Source organism: Poecilia mexicana, unplaced genomic scaffold, assembly GCF_051168715.1.
Source record: "Poecilia mexicana isolate PSO_F unplaced genomic scaffold, ASM5116871v1 scaffold_9, whole genome shotgun sequence".
Taxonomy (NCBI): Eukaryota; Metazoa; Chordata; class Actinopteri; order Cyprinodontiformes; family Poeciliidae; genus Poecilia; species Poecilia mexicana.
Window position 1 is genome coordinate 1,702,885 of NW_028263378.1, and position 20,708 is coordinate 1,723,592.

At 42.7% G+C, this 20,708-nt stretch overlaps 1 protein-coding gene across 3 annotated transcripts in view; it reads right to left on the reverse strand.

The window, feature by feature from the left end:
• Positions 1 to 20,708, reverse strand: part of LOC106918991 (centrosomal protein of 120 kDa) — a 56,650-nt gene continuing 35,942 nt past the window's right edge. The window contains exons 1-19 of one of the 3 annotated variants that reach the window (XM_014989102.2): positions 15,367 to 15,714; positions 13,923 to 14,079; positions 12,922 to 13,036; positions 12,706 to 12,850; positions 12,190 to 12,338; positions 11,389 to 11,586; positions 11,097 to 11,321; positions 9,639 to 9,973; positions 9,121 to 9,270; positions 8,387 to 8,566; positions 8,214 to 8,310; positions 7,316 to 7,504; positions 6,179 to 6,268; positions 6,005 to 6,097; positions 5,146 to 5,307; positions 4,951 to 5,073; positions 4,766 to 4,864; positions 1,169 to 1,314; positions 1 to 912 (exon numbers count right to left, since the gene is read on the reverse strand). In XM_014989102.2, the coding sequence (XP_014844588.2) occupies positions 696 to 912; positions 1,169 to 1,314; positions 4,766 to 4,864; positions 4,951 to 5,073; positions 5,146 to 5,307; positions 6,005 to 6,097; positions 6,179 to 6,268; positions 7,316 to 7,504; positions 8,214 to 8,310; positions 8,387 to 8,566; positions 9,121 to 9,270; positions 9,639 to 9,973; positions 11,097 to 11,321; positions 11,389 to 11,586; positions 12,190 to 12,338; positions 12,706 to 12,850; positions 12,922 to 13,036; positions 13,923 to 14,079; positions 15,367 to 15,415 (2,919 nt within the window). In that variant the 5' untranslated portion in view covers positions 15,416 to 15,714 and the 3' untranslated portion in view covers positions 1 to 695. Of the gene's footprint in view, positions 913 to 1,168; positions 1,315 to 4,765; positions 4,865 to 4,950; positions 5,074 to 5,145; positions 5,308 to 6,004; positions 6,098 to 6,178; positions 6,269 to 7,315; positions 7,505 to 8,213; positions 8,311 to 8,386; positions 8,567 to 9,120; positions 9,271 to 9,638; positions 9,974 to 11,096; positions 11,322 to 11,388; positions 11,587 to 12,189; positions 12,339 to 12,705; positions 12,851 to 12,921; positions 13,037 to 13,922; positions 14,080 to 15,366; positions 15,715 to 16,281; positions 19,660 to 20,708 lie in introns of those variants that run through there. The other 2 variants (XM_088008598.1, XM_014989103.2) reach the window with 2 other exon arrangements.

Consider the following 20,708-nt stretch of genomic DNA (forward strand, 5'->3'; position numbering starts at 1 on the left):
TTAATGCAAAAATAATTTATTCCAAAGAAAAAGATAAAACAATAAATTAAATCACACGAGGCTGCAGCGCCCCCTGCTGTCAGGCACCAACTCCTCCATCAGGGACAGAAAACGGATTATTGCAGTAAAAACGCTTCGCATGTCGAGTCGGATGTTTCTGCTCATCACATTAACGTCACATGATCTGAGAAACGTTACATTTTATAATCGACCAAACAACCTGCAGAAACACTTCAAAGGATCTGAAGGTGTAAAATAATTTATGATTTTAATATAAATGTGTAACAGCTGAACGTCGGGTTGGTTCAGAACTTAAAACGCTTTAGCAGAAAAATGATTTTCTGACCTGTTTGTTTTGATCCGATAATAAAAACAGTTTGACTTGTTCTAGTGAACTGAAGGGTTTTTCTGGAAGATTTACATTCATTTACATAAAAAACCTTCACCTGCTGTTTGTCGACGAGAATCGAACCTTCAACACCAGAGCTCTGGTTCTGATCAGCTGAATATTGATCCCAGCTGATCAGAAAGAGCAGAGCAGCTTCAGACGCTGTAGAAACTACAAGTTAAAGTTTTATTTCTGTGTAACGTTAGCTCAACGGAGCTGAATCAGGCTCAGTTCCTCTCCATGGGCCTCAGGTTAAATGTCCCCGTCTGATTGGCCGGTGTGGCGGCCGTCTCCCTCTGATTGGCCGTCAGAGCTTCCTGTCCCTCATGGCTTCCTGTATCTGCCTGCTGAGCTCAGCGATGATGCGGTCGTCATGCGTGTAAACGCCGGTCCTCAGCAGCGTGTCTCTCTCCTCCAGCAGGCGGCTCAGGTGTTCCTCCGCGCTCTCGTTCAGGTTCAGGCTGGGGGCGGAGTCTGGCTCTGCGGGGGCGGGGCCTAACTTCTCTTCTTCCTGCTTCTTCAGCCTGTGGGGGAGGAGTTACAAACATTCAGAGTAAAACACGTCCTAAACAAAACATTTCACATCAGGTTGTCTTATTTTCAGCTCTGCTAAATAAATAAGCTAATGCTAAAGCACTAATTTTGTTAAAGCTAAAGCACTAATTTTGTTAATGCTAAGGCGCTAAAGCAACACAGTATTTATTTTATCTCCAGTGTTCCTGCAGACGTCGGTCCTGACCTCCTGACCTTTGACCCTCCAGACTGAAACATCTTCCTCACCTGTTGATCTCGTTCCTGATGTCGTCCAGCTCCTGGCGGTCCTGCCGCACCGCGTCCTTCTCCTCTGTTGCTAGGTAACGGAGCCTCATGGCCTCCAGCTCCGCCTGCTGCTTCTTCAGCCGGGCCATGGCGTTCTCTTGCTCCCTCTGCGCACAAACACGTTAGCGTTAGCATCGCAGCTCTGCTAGCATCTGGACTCTTCATATCTCCACTAAAATCATTAGCAAACAGACCTCTGACCTTTGACCTCAGCACTGAGTTCAGCTGCCAGCTCTGTGTTTGTCCTTAATTAGAGCGCAGAGCGGCGCGATGATAAATTTGTCTGCTTGTACATTTTCATAAAGTCTCCCTGAGGATCCGATCCACTGAGACCAACCGCATCGCCGTGAGAGCCGACAGAAAACTTCATAAAAACGTCACAGTCGTATTTCTCTCCGCCGCCCGGCCAGATTTACCAGAACCGCTGATCTGAGGTCAGGACGACCCGTAAATCAGAGCCGCGCTAACACGCTGTCGGAGCGGCTCGGCTGCCACTCTGAGGTCCGATCCAATCAGGACGGAAACAAACTGTTTGGGCTCAACGGGTCAGAACTGCAGCTGGAAAATGAAGAAACGACATAAATCCGATAAAAGGAAAACTTTCACGGCTCAGAAAAAAAACAAAGTTCTGAGGATCTGGCACCGGAACCGGGTGATGACGGGTCAGAACCCGGAGGATCTGGGTCTCATTTTTAACTCAATATGATCCATAAACGGAGCTTCAGCCTGAAATAAACCCAGAGCCTGAAGGTTCTGCTCAGAGTTCTGGTCGGGTTGGACCCGACCCGGTAATACGATGAGTTCTGCTACTTAATCATTTTGATCATATTTGTTTTAAGGCTCATGAAGTGAATTTATCCACCAAAGAGCTTTTAACAATATAAACATTAATTATTATGTTATGATACAAAATCTGCAATTAATCACAAATATTTCAATCAATTAGCAAAAATTATTTCAATATTTACCTGATTTAACTTCCCTGCATTTACGAAACTGATTATAGATTTTAATAATCTACTTAATTTGTCAGTTAAATCAATAACATTTAATTATTTTTATTTAAATATGATTTTTAATAATAATAACAGGAGCAGCTTTCTGTCAAATAACCGAGTTTAACCCAAACGGGTCGGCCCAGAACCGGCCGACAGGCGCTGGGTTCTGGTGACACTCAGAAGAACCGCAGCCGGCCCGGTCTGGATGGGAAAACTAACAGAACTCCTGGTGCTGACCCGGCCCGGTTCTCTCCGGTCCATTTGCTGCCTGGATAATTACAGGGAAAACAATCGGGCCGAACATTTCATCTGCCAAGGACAAGCGGACCAGAACCAGGTGGTACCGACAGCAGAACCAGACCAGGAGCCTGGCAGTTCTGACCCAATAAACCAGAAGAGTCAGAACTTTTGGGCTGGAGGTGAAATAAATATTATTTTATTGTTAATCTGTAGAAAAACGATTTAAAGCTTTTAAAACTAAACGGTTCAATTAAAGTCTCATTTGGAATATGAGCTTTTATTCTGGGTTTTTTACATTTGCAGGTCCGACTCCAGACGGGTCAGAACCCCCAGGCGGTCCTGAAACATTTTAATTTATTAAATTAAGTTACAGTTTATTCAGCTTCAGGTCGTTTCTCCTGCTGTCTCTGGTTAAAAGACGATTCCTTTCACACACAGTGTGACGTCGCCTCCACTCACCACAGAAACGCTAAAAATAAAAACACTTCCTGCCAAATACCAACTTCAAGCTGGTATTTATTCTAAACGGGTTGTACAGAACATGACGACTGTGATTCTTCAATGTTTTGAGTTAAAGTGAATAAAATGTTAAAGAGCTTCAATCAGAAAACAGATTGTCGTTTGTTCATCTGTCCCAGAATCCAAGACCTTTTTGTTCTTTTAATTGTATTGAAAGAGTTGGGCTGATTCTGAGAATTTACTTATTAGGAGGCAAAAAATAAATAAAAAGAAGAAAAAGTTATGCTGATCATTTTAGTTCCCAACAAGAAATCAAACCAGGAAACAGAAGAAAAAACTAAGTAGCTCAATGAGCGACTCTAAAGATAAATACAAAATGTTAAAACAACTTTGAGAAATGTAGTAATTTTTCCCTGACTGGAGGTAAGATACTGACTGCTTGTTGATTCCTCACAGAACCCCACAAAGTATCCATTAATCTGTTTTCTACTGAATCTACAGTAACAGATCTGAATATTCTCCTCATCGCTCCTCGTTAAACCGCCAGCAGGAAGAAACGGGTTCCATTCTACAAGTTTCCTTTTTTGGTTTCTGAGGCCCAATCCTCCATTTTCTACAATAAAAATATCTTTGTTTATGTTTCTGTTCATAAAAGCAGCTTTTAAAGCGACCCGACCTCCTGCTCAGCCTTAAAAACACCAAATTTAGCTGTGAGCCTCACATCTTTCATCTGCCTGTCCCAATATTTTCCCTCAGAAAAGAACAACTCCAGGTCCGTGTCCCAATATTTTGACCCAACACCTCGGCGCTGTTTGGGCTTCGACTCGCGGCGCGGAAAGAACATCATTCCTCAGGAATTTTTATGATCCGCCGAGCGAAACGGGAGGCGAGAACAAATCGACGAGGAGAAAACCCAAACAGACGAGTTTAGAACCGGCCGAGTAAACACAGAGACGCTGCTGCAGATTGATCTGCAGGAGGCGACGAAACCCGTAAAGACGCATAAATCACCCCGTGTTTTCTCTGCAACCACGACGAGAACGGAGGGGGCGGAGATAAAGGATGTGAGAAACCGGAGGGAGAGATGAGGAGGAGGAGGAGGAGGAAGATCTGGGTCGGGTTCTCCAGCTGCTTCCTGTCAGGAACAGTTATTAGTTCATCTGACGAGTTCAGAGCAGAGCTGGACCAAAAACATAAAAAATAAAACAAAGTTTGTTTTCTTTTACAAATATTTTCATAAATTGGCTTTTATCGTAATGATCCCTCGCGTGAGAAGTGATTATTGGAAAGATGAGACAAGATTGTTTAACATTGAGAATAAAGTCACAATATTAGCAGAATAAAAACACAAATTTACCAGAAAAACGTCTTAAAAATACAAGAAAAACGTTTAAATGAGAGAAAAGCCGGTCAGGATCCTGGAAACGTCAGGATCAGGATTCAGCCCGACCCGATCCGCTTGAAACGAACGAAGAGCCACAAAGTTCTGCTGATCAGAATTTGATGCTGATCAAATATTTCCTCCTCCGTAAAAATAACAACTTCACATTTATTTTCATAAAATTACCACTTCATCTTACTAATATTATGACTTTATTGCTGCAACAATAAAACTTTGTTTCATTTAAATTTTGCAGAGCGACTGCATTCCTGTCATAACTTTATTCTAGTCATAATAATAAACTTTATTCTGATATTTTATCATAGATCTCCATGTCTGCTGCTTGTCAAACAAGATGGCCGCCCTGCGCGTGATGACATCGTTCAGTGATGTCATCTCGCGCAGGGCGGCCATCTTGTCTGAATTCGGTTAACCTTTGAGCAGAAGCAGGCAGAACCTCCGGCCCGGCGGAGGCGGTACCTGTTTGAACCGAGCCAGCTCCTTCAGCGCGCGGCCCCACTGCTGCTTGTAGTGCAGCTTGGACTTGGTGGTCGACTCCAGCTTCCGCTCCAGTTCCACCTTCACAGAAACAAGCCGTCAGAGCAGAACCGCAGCAGCAGAACCGCTGGTATGAACCCAGAGGCCAGCGGGTCGGGTCGGGTCACCTTCTCCAGCGCCAGCAGGTTGACTTCTGCCTGCAGCCTGAACTCGGGCCGCTGGTTCTGCTGCTCCCGGTAGAGCTGGAACTCCTTCTGCAGCTGCTGGTATCGGGCCTCTGCGTCCGCCATCTGGACCCAGAACCAGAACGTTACCGAGTTTAACCAGGCCGTTATGGACCAGCAGAACCGGCACCTCTCTACCTGCTGCAGCAGCCGGCCACGCTCCTCCTCCATGAGCCGGACCTTCTCCCTCTCCAGCGCCACCAGGTGGTCGCTCTCCCTCTGCAGCCGCCTGCTGGCCTCCTGCAGCTCCTTCTGGGTCAGGTCGTGTTCGGCTCTCAGCTCCCGCTGCAGACGCTGAGTCTGCAGAGGAACAGAACCACGTCAGATTTAAAATAAACTCCATTAAAAATACTTCAACATGTTTTTACTCAAGTTACAGTAAAAAGTCCAAGAAATTACTAAAGAGTGTTTTAGGCTCTGATTGAATAAATCAGAATCTGGTTCTGATGAGACTCAGAACCTCTAAACGGGTTTTAATCAGTTTATTAAACCCATTTTTAAAAATATGATCTTAAATGTGTTTTCATTGGCTGGAAGTAGAAAACTAACAGAAATAAAGGCTGGAAAACATCGATACAAAACTGAACTTATCAATAATATTCACATTTATCTGCACCAGGACAGAGACGCTGCGTCAGCATGACGCTACACAGCATCCCCTTTAATTATTTATTTCTAATCATGGCTGAAACTTTACTATTTGGTCAGATGTAAAAAGAAAAACCGTTTGTGTGGCCTGTTTAGGCTCCTTCTGTCCACTAGGTGGAGCTGCAGCGACTGAAGCGGCTCAGGAGAAACTGAAGAACAATCAGGATTTCCACAGGAAGTTATTAAACACAAAGAGTTCAGACCAGAAACACGACACGTCCCTTAAAGAAGTGAGGTAGTTGTGGAAAAATTAAACAAACGGTGTCAGAACATTTCAGTAAACACTGAAGATGATCTAAAAATGATCGATTACTTTCAGTTCGTATTGATCAGATTTGATCAGCCTGACCTGCAGCTCCGCCTCAGCCAGCTGCTTCTCCCTCTTCTCCAGGTCACACAGCGTCTTCTGCAGCTTCTCCTCCAGCAGGTTAAACTCCAGCTCCTGCGGAACCACCAGAACCGGATCAGAACCGGATCAGAACCACCAGAACTGGTTCAGGACCGGATCAGATGAACTCTTGACCTTCTTCTTGACCAGCGCCTCCCTCTCTCCGTCTCTCTTCCTCCACTCGTCCGCCAGCGCCTGCATGTGCCGCAGCTCCTTCTGCTTCAGCTGCAGACAGAACCGCCGCCATCTTTAAACCAGAACCAGAACTCCTCACCGGGTCAGAACCAGACGTTCCTGTTTACTGAGCTTCTTCTGCTCCATCCTCAATGAAATTCTGTCTTCATGTAAAAACCAACTAAAAACAGAAAAACTTAGAAAATGTGGAAAGTTCTGAGTTTTTACAGGAAAAAGATCAACTTTATTCTTTTGTTGACATATTTTAAGATATTTTTATTCGGGTCGGGAATTTAATGTTAATTTCAATTAAAGCTGTAGTTTGTAACTTTTATTAAAAATATGTTTTTTACATATTTGTTAAAACTGTCACCATGTTGTTAATGTTTGTTATAGACAGATAATCTGAAAAGATCGATCTGCTGTCTGAAGAAATGAACCAAAAACAACCAATGAGAGCCAGGAGGAGGAGCTTAGCGCTGTCAATCATTATCATGTACACGCTGCTAACTGTGCAAATGGGAAACATCGATTTGAACATTTGCCTTGGAGGCTTGGGGTGAGCAGGGTGATTGACAACACTAAGACCCGCCTCCTGGCTCTGATTGGTTGTTTCTAGTTGGTACAGTGTTCACAGATTATCTCATACCAAACTGTCACAACATGGTGACAAAAACTATATTTAAGTTACCTGCTGCAGCTTTAATTAAACTGAATTCATTTTCAATTTCCCCAAAAACGTTTGTTGCTCGGTTGAGGTGGTTTTTGGCTTTTTGGAAAATGATTTAATGAACTAAACAGGAAATGGAAACATTTACTGAATAAGTTCTGATGTAGTGATCGCTCCCACCCGCTGGTGGACCTGAGCCTTACCAGAGGCACAAAACCTCCAGCTGAGAGGAGACTCCGTTTTATTCTGAAACGTTTGCTGCATGCTAGTTAGCAACCTCTACTTTCTGTTAATTTCAAGCATAATTTCTGATGAAATTACGCAAATTTGAATTTTTCTTTTTTGCAACATTTTAAAACTCCTGAAAACACGCCTGATTGGACAGACAGCTAGCTAGCGGCTAACAGAGCTAACTCTTCTGTTTCTACCTGATCGTCGAACAGATCCTCCTGCTCCTCCTTCCACATCTCCAGCTCCAGGGCCGCGCGGTACTCCAGGGTGTCCCTGGTAGCCTGGGGGGCTGGCGGGGCCCCGGGCCCCTGGGGGGCCGGCGGCAGCAGGGACGGCTTGGGCGCTGCTGGGTGAGAAGACGACTGAGGGACGGCGGGACATTCGTCCTAGAGACATGATGAGGAAAAATAAAGGAAAACTCAGAGGAACGGAAACTTTGTAATGAAATCAAGTATAATAAAATAAAAGCTTTTTATTTTACATTCATCTCATGTTTAATAAACTATTCAGTGGAATTTTGTTCCTCATGGACTGAAGATGTTTGTATTTATAGTCTTCAGCTGATCAGGGATGAAAAAATGAATCGTAATCGATCATTTAAATAAAAGTCAACTAATTTAGCAATCAATTATTCATTAACTGATGTATCCAGATTAAAAAGAAATATCCATCCGTCCATCCATCCATCCGTCCATCCGTCCATCCATCCATATTCTGAGCATATTCAGAATTTTCTGAGCAGTAATTCAGCCAAAACTCTACAATAAAACGTTTTGCATTTATGATAAATTACATTTCGTCTGTCAGTGTTCTACCCGGACGTCCTCTAGTGGCAGTTTGAATAAATGAATGATGTCATTGCATTTTAGGCAATAAAATGTTTATTTCTTATGCATTTCTTTTAATTTTTTATAAAAGTTACGTACTGCAGCTTTAATTTATTTCTAATGTTTAAAAAAAAAAGCATAAATGAAAAACCTGAGGACGTCCTGATTGTTTTAAATCCAATCGTCAGAATAACAATCACTAAAATAATGGTCAGCTGCAGTCTTAATGCTGACCCACTGAACTAGGTTCAGAACCATCTGGACCCACCTGGATCGAGTCCGACACCAGAACCTCTTTAGCCTTAATGAAGCCCAGATCCTCCAGCGTCGCCACGTAGCTCAGCTCTGCCACGCGCTCCGCGGGCCTGGAGGACCGACACACCGCCGTTAGTAACCGCCAGGCGACCCGCCTGTCTGTCTGTCTGTCGGAGGCGTCCCTACCGCTGGGGGTGGACCACGGGGATCCGGTCCTGGTGGGTCTGCCTCCAGCCCGGGTCCCCCGCCGGGCCCAGCCGGGTCTTCTCTGAGCTCAACACCTGGTGCAGCTGGATGGAGGCCGAGCCCAGCAGCTGGTCTCTGCTGGAGGAGCCGCGGTCCCACAGCTCCACCACTAGAGGAACCCTGGAACAGCAACGCCATGGTAACGTGTTGCCATGGCAACACGCAGCCAAACACCTGGCTGGGCGCAGCTAGCAACGCCAGGTAATGCAATTCTTTTACATGCAAACCCACCAAATTCTGCAGCATGTTAAGGTTCTCATAGTCAAGCTAGCATAACTGACCTACTTTCCTCTCCTTCAATATATATATATATTTTTTGCATTAAAACTTCTTCCTTACCTCGTTATCTAGTTGTTGTAGTGTTGACAATTAGCACTGCATAGTTTTTTCTTTTTATGTCAGGCGTACATGCAAGACTCAGCAGCTAAAACCAATGCTATACATCATTAGCTAGCAGCTTTCTGCCCTCCAGAAGGGAGACGGGGGCGGGATCTTACCTGCATGACGTCACGATGCAACGTGTTGATGCAATTAAGAAGTAATTTAAGAATTGTGACTGACGTATTTAAGGCCAAATTACTGTTTTAATTAATACAAGACATTTTAACCTGCCATGTGTCTCAGAGAAGAACCTAGATAAGGACAGGCGTGTTACCTGAGGACAGGTGTGTTACCTGCGGAAGGTGTCCTGCAGCTGCTGTGGCAGCGCGGCGAAGTCGAAGGCGCAGTAGGACTGCGGCAGTGACACCTCCATGTTCCTCTGCAGCTCCACCGGCGGACTGGTCATGATGGGAGCCGAGCTGCCGAAGAACTGGTACGAATACCTGGAGAGCAACCCAGACTGGTCAGACTGGGAGCAGGACCGGTGGCGGTACTGGTCAGACTGTCAGCAGGACCGGCGGCGGTACTGGTCAGACTGGGAGCAGGACCGGTGGCGGTACTGGTCAGACTGGGAGCAGGACCGGCGGCAGTACTGGTCAGACTGTCAGCAGGACCGGCGGCGGTACTGGTCAGACTGTCAGCAGGACCGGCGGCGGTACTGGTCAGACTGGGAGCAGGACCGGCGGCGGTACTGGTCAGACTGTCAGCAGGACCGGCAGCGGTACTGGTCAGACTGGGAGCAGGACCGGTGGCGGTACTGGTCAGACTGGGAGCAGGACCAGCGGCGGTACTGGTCAGACTGGGAGCCCACCTGAGCATGGCGGCGATGGGGTATGGCGTGGCGAGCTTGGCCAGGCTGCGCAGGTCCAGAGAGAAGCAGTAGTGATGGGCGGAGGACGGGATGGACACTTTGGGAGCGGAGACGCTGACGGAGGACGCTGCGCCTTCAGGGTGACGAAGAGGAGCATCACCTTCATCACCTCCCGCCAGCTTCCTGTCGAGCTCCTGCTCCTCCAGCAGACTCTCCGCCTCGCTCTCCGTACGGAACGAAGAAGGAGGAAGAGGAGGGGAAGCAGCAGGTTTCTGGGTCGGCGCGACAGCAGGAGGGAGAGGTGGAGCTCTGCTGGGATCCTTTCCCCTCAAAACCTGAAAAACACAAAATATTTAAAATACCCAGATAAAAAAACAAAACTTAACCTTTGAACTCTCACCTATTTCATCATAAATACTTTCAGCATCTTTATGAAGCTCAAACAACAGATAACAACAGAGTTAAAGATTTAAAACTGTTTCTCTGCCAAATTCAGCTTAACATTGACTCTGCTGCCCTCTAGTGGCCGTCAAGAAGAAGACAGGACTATAATAAACCAGAAACGATTCCAGGATTAAATTAAAAAACACTAATAAATCTGACAGTTACACAGATAAATACAACTCTGAGGAGCTCCATAGAAAGTATTCACCCCCTTGGATGTTTTACCATTTTTACTGATTTAGAAATAAATCATGAAAAAAGTAGACATTTTTGACAAATAATTTAGAAAAAAAGTGAAAACTAGTTTCTAAAACATGACAATTAAATAAAATTATTTAACCTTACAATAAGTTACTGTAAAAGTTTTCACACCCCTCCAGTCCCAGCAGGGAGTCAGTGGATCCATCAGTTTCCTGCTGAACTCTTGCAGCTTTATGTTAAACATTTTTATTAAACTATTATTTTGTAGAAATCAGTTTTCACTTTGACATTAAGAGTTTTTTTGTATTTTTTTTCCGATAATTTTTTTTTATTTTGTTGCTAATGTCTGATTTGTAAAATCAATAAAAAGGGTAAAACATCCAGGAGGATTTTTAAATATTAAGTAAAACTATAAGCAGTAAACAACTGATGTTTAAACTTCTAAATAAAAACTTTGAATTAATGTTTTAAATGTTTTATTTTAGTGCTTTTTATAGCTGCTATTTTGATGCACTATAAATATTTCTTGTAGTTTTGTGTGTGAATTAAATGGTTGTTTTAATGTTCATGTTTATTAATAAGCTCTGTTCCTTATTAAATAATTTCATATTCTATTAAATAAAGCCAGATGGCAGTAAGATGGAAATGAATATGCTGATCTCGGCCCAGTTTTATTCACCGGGCCGGTACCGGTACACGACATGCCTAATCACAGCAATTCAAACTCAAAAATCCTTTATTGATCCAGAGGGAAATGAAACGTTGTAGTAACTCATTAATTCAGTTTCCTGCAGCGTTGTGGCGTTTCCCTACCTGAGGCGCCGGCTCCTCCCTCCTCAGGGTGACGGCCACGCCCACCGTCGGCTGCAGCTCCGCAGGAAGAGCCGGCAGCTTGCTGCGCGGCGGCGGCTGCAGGACGAACGCCCCCTCCACCGTGGCGCCCTTGGCCTCTAGGTCGGCGGTGGCGGCGGCGGCAGCGAGGGCGGACAGCGAAACATCGCTGCTGCCCAGAGAGCGGTTCCCGCAGCACAGGTGGACCTGCGGACGCAGCGGGACGTCAGGACCGGCCGCCGCCACGACGCTTCGGTCAGAGGTGGGGGCTCACCTGTAGGCTGGACTGCTGCGTCAGGAAGGCCTGCAGCGCCTGCGTGCTGCTGCGGATGCGCACGGAGGCGCGCTCCGGCTCGAAGTCTGGACTCAGCAGGTTGTGGAACGGCTCGCTGGTGATGTCGTTCCCCAGCAGGGAGTAGTAGAAGAAGAAACCAGAGTCCTCCGCTAGCAGCTTCTTGGTGCTGGGAATCAGCTGCAGCAACGACAGAGAAAACAGCCTGGGGTCAGTTTTAAGAAAAGATGGAAAGAGAAATAAAATCTAATTTTATTAAGACACATCATCCAGAACTGCTACAGCTGAAAGGAAGATCAATTCAAAACTTTAAGTCTTTTTTTAAATCACTTGGAATCAAATTTAAGATCCAAATAAAAACATGTCAGTTAGCAACAAGTTGAACATAAAACATGAGTTTTTTATGTGATTCTTGTAGTGAAGCATCATAAAACAAAGCCTGTGAAAACTAAAAACACCTGCAGCTTGTTGGCAGACTGACTTTGAGGTTTTGTGTTTCATGCATCAATCATCATTTTTAAGACTTCTTTAAGATTTTAACAACAATTAAGGTTTTATTTTTAGATTGATGAATTCAACACCTATGAAGACTTTTTAAGGTCCGTTCACCGAGACAGAAACGGTTTGAGAAAAACACCAGACGTGTTGGTCTGTTACCTTTGTCATCAAAGATCGGATCATTTCTAAAAGCCCCGAAACCAAAAACCCCAGAACTTACTTTCCTGATGACATCATGTAACCAGTGAGCGGTCGGTCGGGGAGGAAGCTGACAGATTTCCTCACCTGTTCCAGTTTGGTAGCGAAGGCGACGGTAACGGAGAGGACGAACATGTTGCCACAGCGATCCGCCGGACCGACCTGATGGTAGCCCTGATCCGGGATCAGCTGCGCCTCCAGCCTGGCGGGCAGCGCGCCGCTCACCGGGCCAGAACCTGCAGCACAGACACAATAAACCTCATGTTTTTATTCAGACAGGACCAGAAACACCTTTGTAAATAAGTTCTACCCAAAATTTCAGTGAAATGTTTTTCTTTTCTTTAATTACATTTTTTATTTCTGTGCATCTTTTAATGTTTTTCTAAAATTGTTTAGAAAAAGCTGAAGTGGTGAAATGGAAAGTCTGCAGAATGCGTATTTCCCCACCGATGAATCGATTAATTGTGAGGATAATGAATTACTACAATAATCATGAGCTGCTCTCTGGTTCCAGAGCATCAGCAGGAAAATGCACAGTAAACCAGCCGGGTCTGCAGGGTCCTACACCCCCATATTCAGCAGAGCCGGTCCAGACCAGCCGACCTTGTCGAGGCGCCGCCTTCTTGGCTCGGATCTTGTCAGGAGAAGCTGCTGCGGCCTTGGAGTCGTTCTCCAGCAGCGTGCCGACGAGCAGCGCCGCCTTCTGCTTGGTGTATTTACTGCTGAGCAGCGGGTACCAGCGGGGATCCTGGAACACAGCGCAGCCTCGTCACCACGGCGCAGAAACACGCTCACCTGGGCCTGCAGCCGCCGCTTTACCTGCCTGGCCTCCTGGACCGACCGCAGGTCCAGGACGATGTAGCCCACGCTCTCCTTCTTCTTGCTGACGGAGTCCAGAGTGAAGCACTGCAGCTTGATGGGCGTCCGCTGCAGCCTGGAGGGACAGAGGGTCAGCATGGAGGGACAGAGTGGAGGGACAGAGTGGAGGGACAGAGTGGAGGGACAGAGTGGAGGGACAGAGTGGAGGGACAGAGTGGAGGGACAGAGTGGAGGGACAGAGGGTCAGCATGGAGGGACAGAGTGGAGGGACAGAGTGGAGGGACAGAGGGACAGCATGGAGGGACAGAGTGGAGGGACAGAGTGGAGGGTCAGCATGGAGGGACAGAGTGGAGGGACAGAGTGGAGGGACAGAGTGGAGGGACAGAGGGACAGCATGGAGGGACAGAGTGGAGAGACAGAGGGTCAGCATGGAGGGACAGAGTGGAGGGACAGAGGGACAGCATGGAGGGACAGAGTGGAGGGACAGAGGGACAGCATGGAGGGACAGAGTGGAGGGACAGAGTGGAGGGTCAGCATGGAGGGACAGAGTGGAGGGACAGAGTGGAGGGTCAGCATGGAGGGACAGAGTGGAGGGACAGAGTGGAGGGACAGAGTGGAGGGACAGAGTGGAGGGTCAGCATGGAGGGACAGAGTGGAGGGACAGAGTGGAGGGTCAGCATGGAGGGACAGAGTGGAGGGACAGAGTGGAGGGTCAGCATGGAGGGACAGAGTGGAGGGACAGAGTGGAGGGACAGAGGGACAGCATGGAGGGACAGAGTGGAGGGACAGAGGGTCAGCATGGAGGGACAGAGGGACAGCATGGAGGGACAGAGTGGAGGGACAGAGTGGAGGGACAGAGGGACAGCATGGAGGGACAGAGTGGAGAGACAGAGGGTCAGCATGGAGGGACAGCATGGAGGGACAGAGTGGAGGGACAGAGGGTCAGCATGGAGGGACAGAGGGTCAGCATGGAGGGACAGAGGGACAGCGTGGAGGGACACCTGTGCTGATGCAGCGTCTTGCGGTCCAGCTCCCAGGCCAGCTCGGTGCTGAACTGCGGCTGCTCTCGATGCTCCACTGGATCCGTTTCCAGATGTTCGCCATCGAAGCTCGCCTGGACCACCAGACTGAGGCGAGGGCTCTTCGGAAAATGCCGACCTAAACGACGAGTTTGTTAAATTTAATTTAAGTATCAATTCATTTCTTCATAATTCCCAGATTTCCCAGCATTCTGATGGACATTTCTCCAAGCCCTGCTCCTTTTTTCACTCATCTTCAATTCAAAGATCCAGTAATAAATCTGAACATCAAGAGACGAACCACTAATGACTAACAACATCAAGCTGCAATTTTTTAATTGGATCTTTGTCACCAGCTGGAATAAACACAACTCTGTCACTTCAGTCTTTCAACATCAAAGATTCAGTTAAATTAAAAACACTTCATTGATCCCAAAGGGAAACTAAATGTTGTCACTAACATCATCCAACTGTCTCCAGAGAGTCGTTAATGTCTGGCCGTTTGGTTAGGATGGAGGAAAACTGATTTTAGTTATTTATTTTGAATGAGTTTACCTTATAAAAATTATATACCCAAATTAGAGGAGATGAATTAATATTTTAGAATTTTTTATGAATATAAACAACATTCAAATACTTGAAAATGTATTAAGTAACAGCTGATTTATTTGAAAACAACATGGAGTTATTGGTGTTATTGGTGATGGACATATTAAATCATATTATATCATATTACTGTAATTTGCATTATTAAAATATTTTTCCTTTGTAGATGGGGCACCAAAACTGGCTCCAGGGCCCCCCATCTTTTTAAATCCGGCCCTGCTGCTGCATAAATATTTATGCAATCACCTGTTTTATGCAAAATATTTTTGTCATTTTGTAAAAATTGGCTTTAATATTGACGCTAAAATGCTTTTTTATTATTATTTGTTTGTCAAAAAGCTACATTTTGTTTATCATGACTAATTTGTAAAAACAATCAGAGTAAAACATCCAATGGGCTGAATACTTTGAGTCACTGCATTTCTGTCCATCTGTGTTCTGCTGAAACACTGTGACTTTCCCAAATGAAAGGTTTATTCTAAGCTAAGCGAAACTTTTTAATTTTGCCAGCCTGCAGCTATGCATGCTGGCTAACAGGAATGTTTATAAATGAAATGCAGCCCTGATTTATTCAGCTGTTTTAAGACATTTGCTGTAACCAGAAACAGGAAAACTGTTTATTTAGAACTGAAAAGGCTAAAAACCGGTGAACTGTTCATCCCACCTTAACTAACTGTTTACCCGAACCCAACAGTCAGACTTAAGCTGCTAACGCGACACTTTGTCTCCGAGAAACAGAGTTAAAACCACCGAAAGAAACTAAAAACACCTGCAGGTTGAGCTCTAACTGTCCCCGTTTATCCCATTAAACCCAGGTCACCTTCCAGAATGGACACAACGATGAGAAGTTGGTCAGACTTCGCAGCCATGTTGACATCAGCTCCGCTTCAAAGAAGGAAAAAACGACGTCGAAGTGACAAACTCCGTCTTCCCGTCGTCGGTTTCATTTAGGGTTAAATTGTTGAGCTGTAACTGTTAACAGTTGGTGTTTAATTAAAAAGCAGAGCGTCACCGACCGTTACGACATCAAACAGCCGCTTTGTTGTCAAGCTTTGGCGCCACCCATCCTGTTTTAAAAGCGGAGAAAATGAAGAAGGCGCTCCACAGCGCCTCTGCCGGTTGGAGGCGGGACTGCATACATTGAATCAGTAAAAAAGTAACGTAGAAAGGATACGGTACTCAAATACTACGTACGGGTGTTGCATATATTTATTTAAGAGTTTAAAATACGTATTTACCCTTTTCACCTCCAAATGGCACAAAAGGGGGTCAGCAAATAAAAAAAAATGTTAGCATAACAAAGCTTGTCTACAAACAAGAAGTCTCACTCTGACATAAATTATAGGTTTGTGTCTGATACATTTTTGGTCAAAATATGTTTGAAATGCAGAAATTTCACACAAGCAGGAGTGAAAATTTCATAATAATATTACTCAAATAAAAGTAAAACTATGGTTCTCCTTAAAGTATTTTTCAAAAAAAAATACTGCATATGTGTACTGCATATCTGTGGCATTACTGTATATTTTGTTGCATTGTGTTAAATGTATAAAATATATGCATTTAATACAACAGCTAAGAAAGAGCAGAGCATAAAAGCGAAGCTTTAATTTTCCTGTTTCATCTGTGTTTCAGCTGCTACACATAAAAACAGGTGAAATCATCTTCCTCTGAGAAGAGTGTGTAACTCATTCTGTAAATACTTAAATTTGAAGAAAATAAATACAAACCAGTATATATATAAACATCCTTTAATCATGATTGCCAACCATATGAATTAAGGCATATACAGTATAAAAAAGCAACAGCAGGACTTATGTTTATACAGTTTCTGAGCGTTATTTACTGGTTAAACCAGGTGGATGAACTGAACATAACAAGCAGCCTCTATGAGACAACAATAGTGTCTCCAAAAAGTAGATTGAAGTTTGTAAACAGAGTCCATCGCGCTAAATTCAAGTAATAAAATGAGCACTGAAACTATGAAGGTAAGGTGTTGTGTTGGTGAGGCAGAGCCGCTGATAGAAATGCTGGGGCTTCGGGCTGCTTGTTCTCAGCCTTGTTCTGCTGTTTTTACGTTGTTGCTGTTTGTAAATGCATGAGCTTAATTTTTAAAATAACATTCGGTATGTCCCTCGAGTTTGGAGATCCACAAGGACCAAAGTGCTGCAGAAACAGTGAGCTGTCAGCGAGCTAACGTTGCGTTTACAGTCGTCCAGCAGGAGTTGTAAACCAGCTACTGGCCAAATATTTAATAAAGAGTTTGATCCAGATGTTTTAAATGACAAGATTTATGACCATCCAGTTATTTAGGCTTTTTTAAGCAAAATAATTGTAGACCAACTTGGTCAGATAAAATTATGTTGAAAGTTTGGCAGTGTTACAACACCAGAGGTAAAAGCTGATTGTGTTTATCAGAGGCTCTGCTGGGAGCAGAAAACGGGCAAAACATCCACCACACTCATTAACGACACAAATGTATACCATAGTTACTTTGTGCATCCATTTACCATTATCAGATATTAAGTTAGTCATTATTTTCTATAACATGCTAATTATCACTTAATAAGTAAAGAAAATAAAACATCTCCAAACCTGCTCAGGTTAAACTGCAACCAAGAAAAAAAAATCAAAATAGCGTGTTTTTAAAAACTTTTCTTCATGAGCTGGAAAAATACAGTCCTGCTGCATGTAAATGTTCTAACAAACAATTTACACATTTATAGGAACAAGATATCGAAGCATTAAACTCTGTCTTGTAACAAACAACGAAGTGACATTTTTGGTTTTTGGTCAAAATAATTCCTAGTTTACCTAAAGAAAAATGCCCTGATCTGTTTGTAAACATATCAGTTTAACACTGACTTTTATTTAAGTTTTTTAATAAACTTTATAATGAGGTTAAAACTTATTGTTTGGGCTACATTTTGTCCACATCAGTGATACTAAAAACACAGCATGCAATGCCAGGAAGAAATGAAACAACAAAAACTAATTTAGATTAAAACAAGTTCAAAATTAAGACAAACTAGGATTTTATAGTTTACAAATTATAATATTTTAATTGATAAAGGGAAATGTTTCTCTAACTGTTGCCTGTCTTGACCTATCTAATCTAATTTTATTATTATCATCATTTAACATGTTGTTGAAGAAAGTTTAATTACTAATAAAAATGGCAATCTGACTTTTTGGAACAGAATTGTTTTGAAACAAACATGAACAAAAGTGCAACTGAGATAAAAGGAATTAGATTTTAATTGGGCCTGTTGGTTTTTATATAAAGTACCATAAGACAATATTCATTGTGATTTGGCACTGTGTAAACTGAATCTAACTTAACTGAATTAATTAAATGTAATCGTCTTCATAACATTTATCACAAAACATTAAATTTCTTAAAACACTGACCGCAAAATGTGAATGATATTTTTTATGTAGTTGAAATAATGCCGTTTTGTTTAAATCAAAGAGAAATAATGTGTAACCGTAATTAGCACCTGCTAATCTGTATTGTTATGGCTAATTTACTGTATGTAGCATAACTAGCTTTAATTAGCTGTTGATATTTTTCTTTCATGATTAGTTTTAGCTGCAGAAAACACCTAAATATCAAACTGTCAACCTCCTATTACATTTAAATGTTCTTTTGAAAATATACACGAGTCTTATGTGATCTATTTGTGTTAGCGAACACCTTTGGCTTGCAAGCTAATAGCTAGCCAAATCTAGTTACTCCTTTTGTTTTGTTCAGTGTTTCTAACATAAAAACAAACATTTAAATAAATATGATGAATAAAATGTATATTTTCTATTATTATTTTAACATATTTTAATGTTGTAGCCAAAAATCGCACAGCTAACATGCTCCGAGCTATGCTAACAGGTGAGCTAATATAGCTCTGCCAGTGGGACCTGTAGATTTTGAAACGATTTTGAAACAATCCTTCCCAACTTCTCCTAAAAATATTGCTGACTTCATTTTAATTTAGATTACAACAAATATGTTGTTCCTTTATCTTTCTGCTGAACTAACATTTATTTCAGCAAACGTCATCACATGCATGTCATATTAGCAAGAACAGCTAGCTCTCGGGCTAGCAGTTGAAACGTTTTATTATGTTAGCTTAAATTTGGACTACTATGCATCAAAGCACAATTAACAACTTAAATTTGATATCTGATGTTTTGATAATTCAGTACAAAATTTATTTTTCTTTCAGATTAACTGCTTTTTCACCTGAACTTAATTGTGAAAAAGTGTGTGTAAACATGAGGTTTTGCTTGAAACAAAAGTTTTTGATAAAACGTGTAACAGAAACTGAGCTGATGAGGGAAATAAACAGGTGAGTGGTTCTACTTCCTGTTGGGTGCGCCTGCATTGCCCCCCGCATGGTGATCAACAGAGTGAGCATGTTGGTGCTCTGCCATAAATCTGTACAGAATATATTTACACCACTGGGGTTGGTAAATGGCACTGGGTAGGTCGAAGTGAAGGTTTTACTCCCACATAAAGACAATACAATCAACATGGTTACACTCAAGTACAGGTTAGTTATACAAATGTAGCGTCAGCACTATGAAGGAGGGAGGACCACTTCAATAATCAGAATGAGAACAATAATTATACACTTTTAGCTTCCTAATGCTGTTTTTGTCCCAACGGGGCTTTAAAAAAAAGAACAGTGAGTTTGAGTTATTACCTTTACATTCAGTCATATCGTCATTATATTACACTACAATAAATGTGCATTTTATAAAGTTAAACACAACAGCAGAGGTAAAGCTGAGTGCACGGGGCTCTAGGATGTCATCTTATACACAACATTTCAATTCGATGACATCTCGCTTTTTACAAGAAGTCCCGCTTTTTAAAAAAAAGAAAAAAAAAGAAAGTCTCATTCCTGCGATCTGTCCCCCACCGCTTCATCTGCTCCTCTGTTATAAAACCGGTGGATGTCATCAGTACGAAATGAAAGAGGTTTCTCTGTTTGTTTGTTCCCTGCCTCTCAGCGAGGCGAAGCTTATTCCACACCAAGGAATTGATGTCTGATAAATCTGCCATCCCTCATGTGAGACGCGGTCACATGGTTCTACTTCTTCCCTTCGCTGTCTGTGGAGGAAAACATAAAGATGTTTAGGTGTTTGGAACATTCAGTTCTGCTTGACTTCAGAGAGAAAACAGTCAGAGTTACGTTCAGCGGGAAAAACCTTCTGGGAGAGAAGAAATGTGCTCAATGAAGCTGTGAGGGTTTCTGCTCTTATTCATCCTGACTTTAGAGAATCTTCTGATCTGACATGATAACACACCAAAAAGCTCTTTAAGAGAAAATACGGATAACCCTCGAATCAAAGTGCAAAACTAGTGGCGGGTAGGCTCGTCAAGATAACTAATTTTACTGGTGATAAATTTGTTATCGCGATTAACGATAATATTGTTGTTTTGAGATTATTTTTAATCAATACAATAAAGAAAAAAACGATTCTGAAAGATCAATAAACTTTAAATTCTAAACTTAACACTGAAACTTTTAGTTGAAACAAAATATCCAAAATAAATTAACAAAACAAATAAAATTAATTCTGAAGTCTCGATTAAAATCTGTGACAGGGGTCAAATTGTGAAAACATATTTGGTATCCATGGGAACGCCACAGATACCAACTTCTTGGCTAGATGCTGATAGAAAGAATTTGAGTATTTGACTTTACATCCCAGGTTTGCAGGTCAGACGTCGGTTTTTTGTTTTTTTCCAAAAAATACATTTCAATTTGAGTCAAATGTAAGAGTTTCTTGTTGATTTATTATAACTGGGTGAAAAATTATAGATAGTTTCTAAAACACTGATATAATGAATAATAAAAACAAACCCTAGTGAAGGACAAAACCTTCCAAATTATTTACATTTCTTCCCCCTTTTCTCTGAAACTGCAGCAGCTGCAGTGATAATTACTTTTCTGATTGCGTCTCCCAAGTGTTAGATTTATTTTAATACCAAGATTATTGAAATAGAGTTTGTAATTAAAGAGAGAAACTACATTATATTTGGATGTGTTATTTTAAACACATACTTCAGAAAACCCCATTGATTTTTTATTAATCAAGATAATTATAGGCCTGCAATTAACCACATTTTAATCTAAAATACTGACAAAATATATA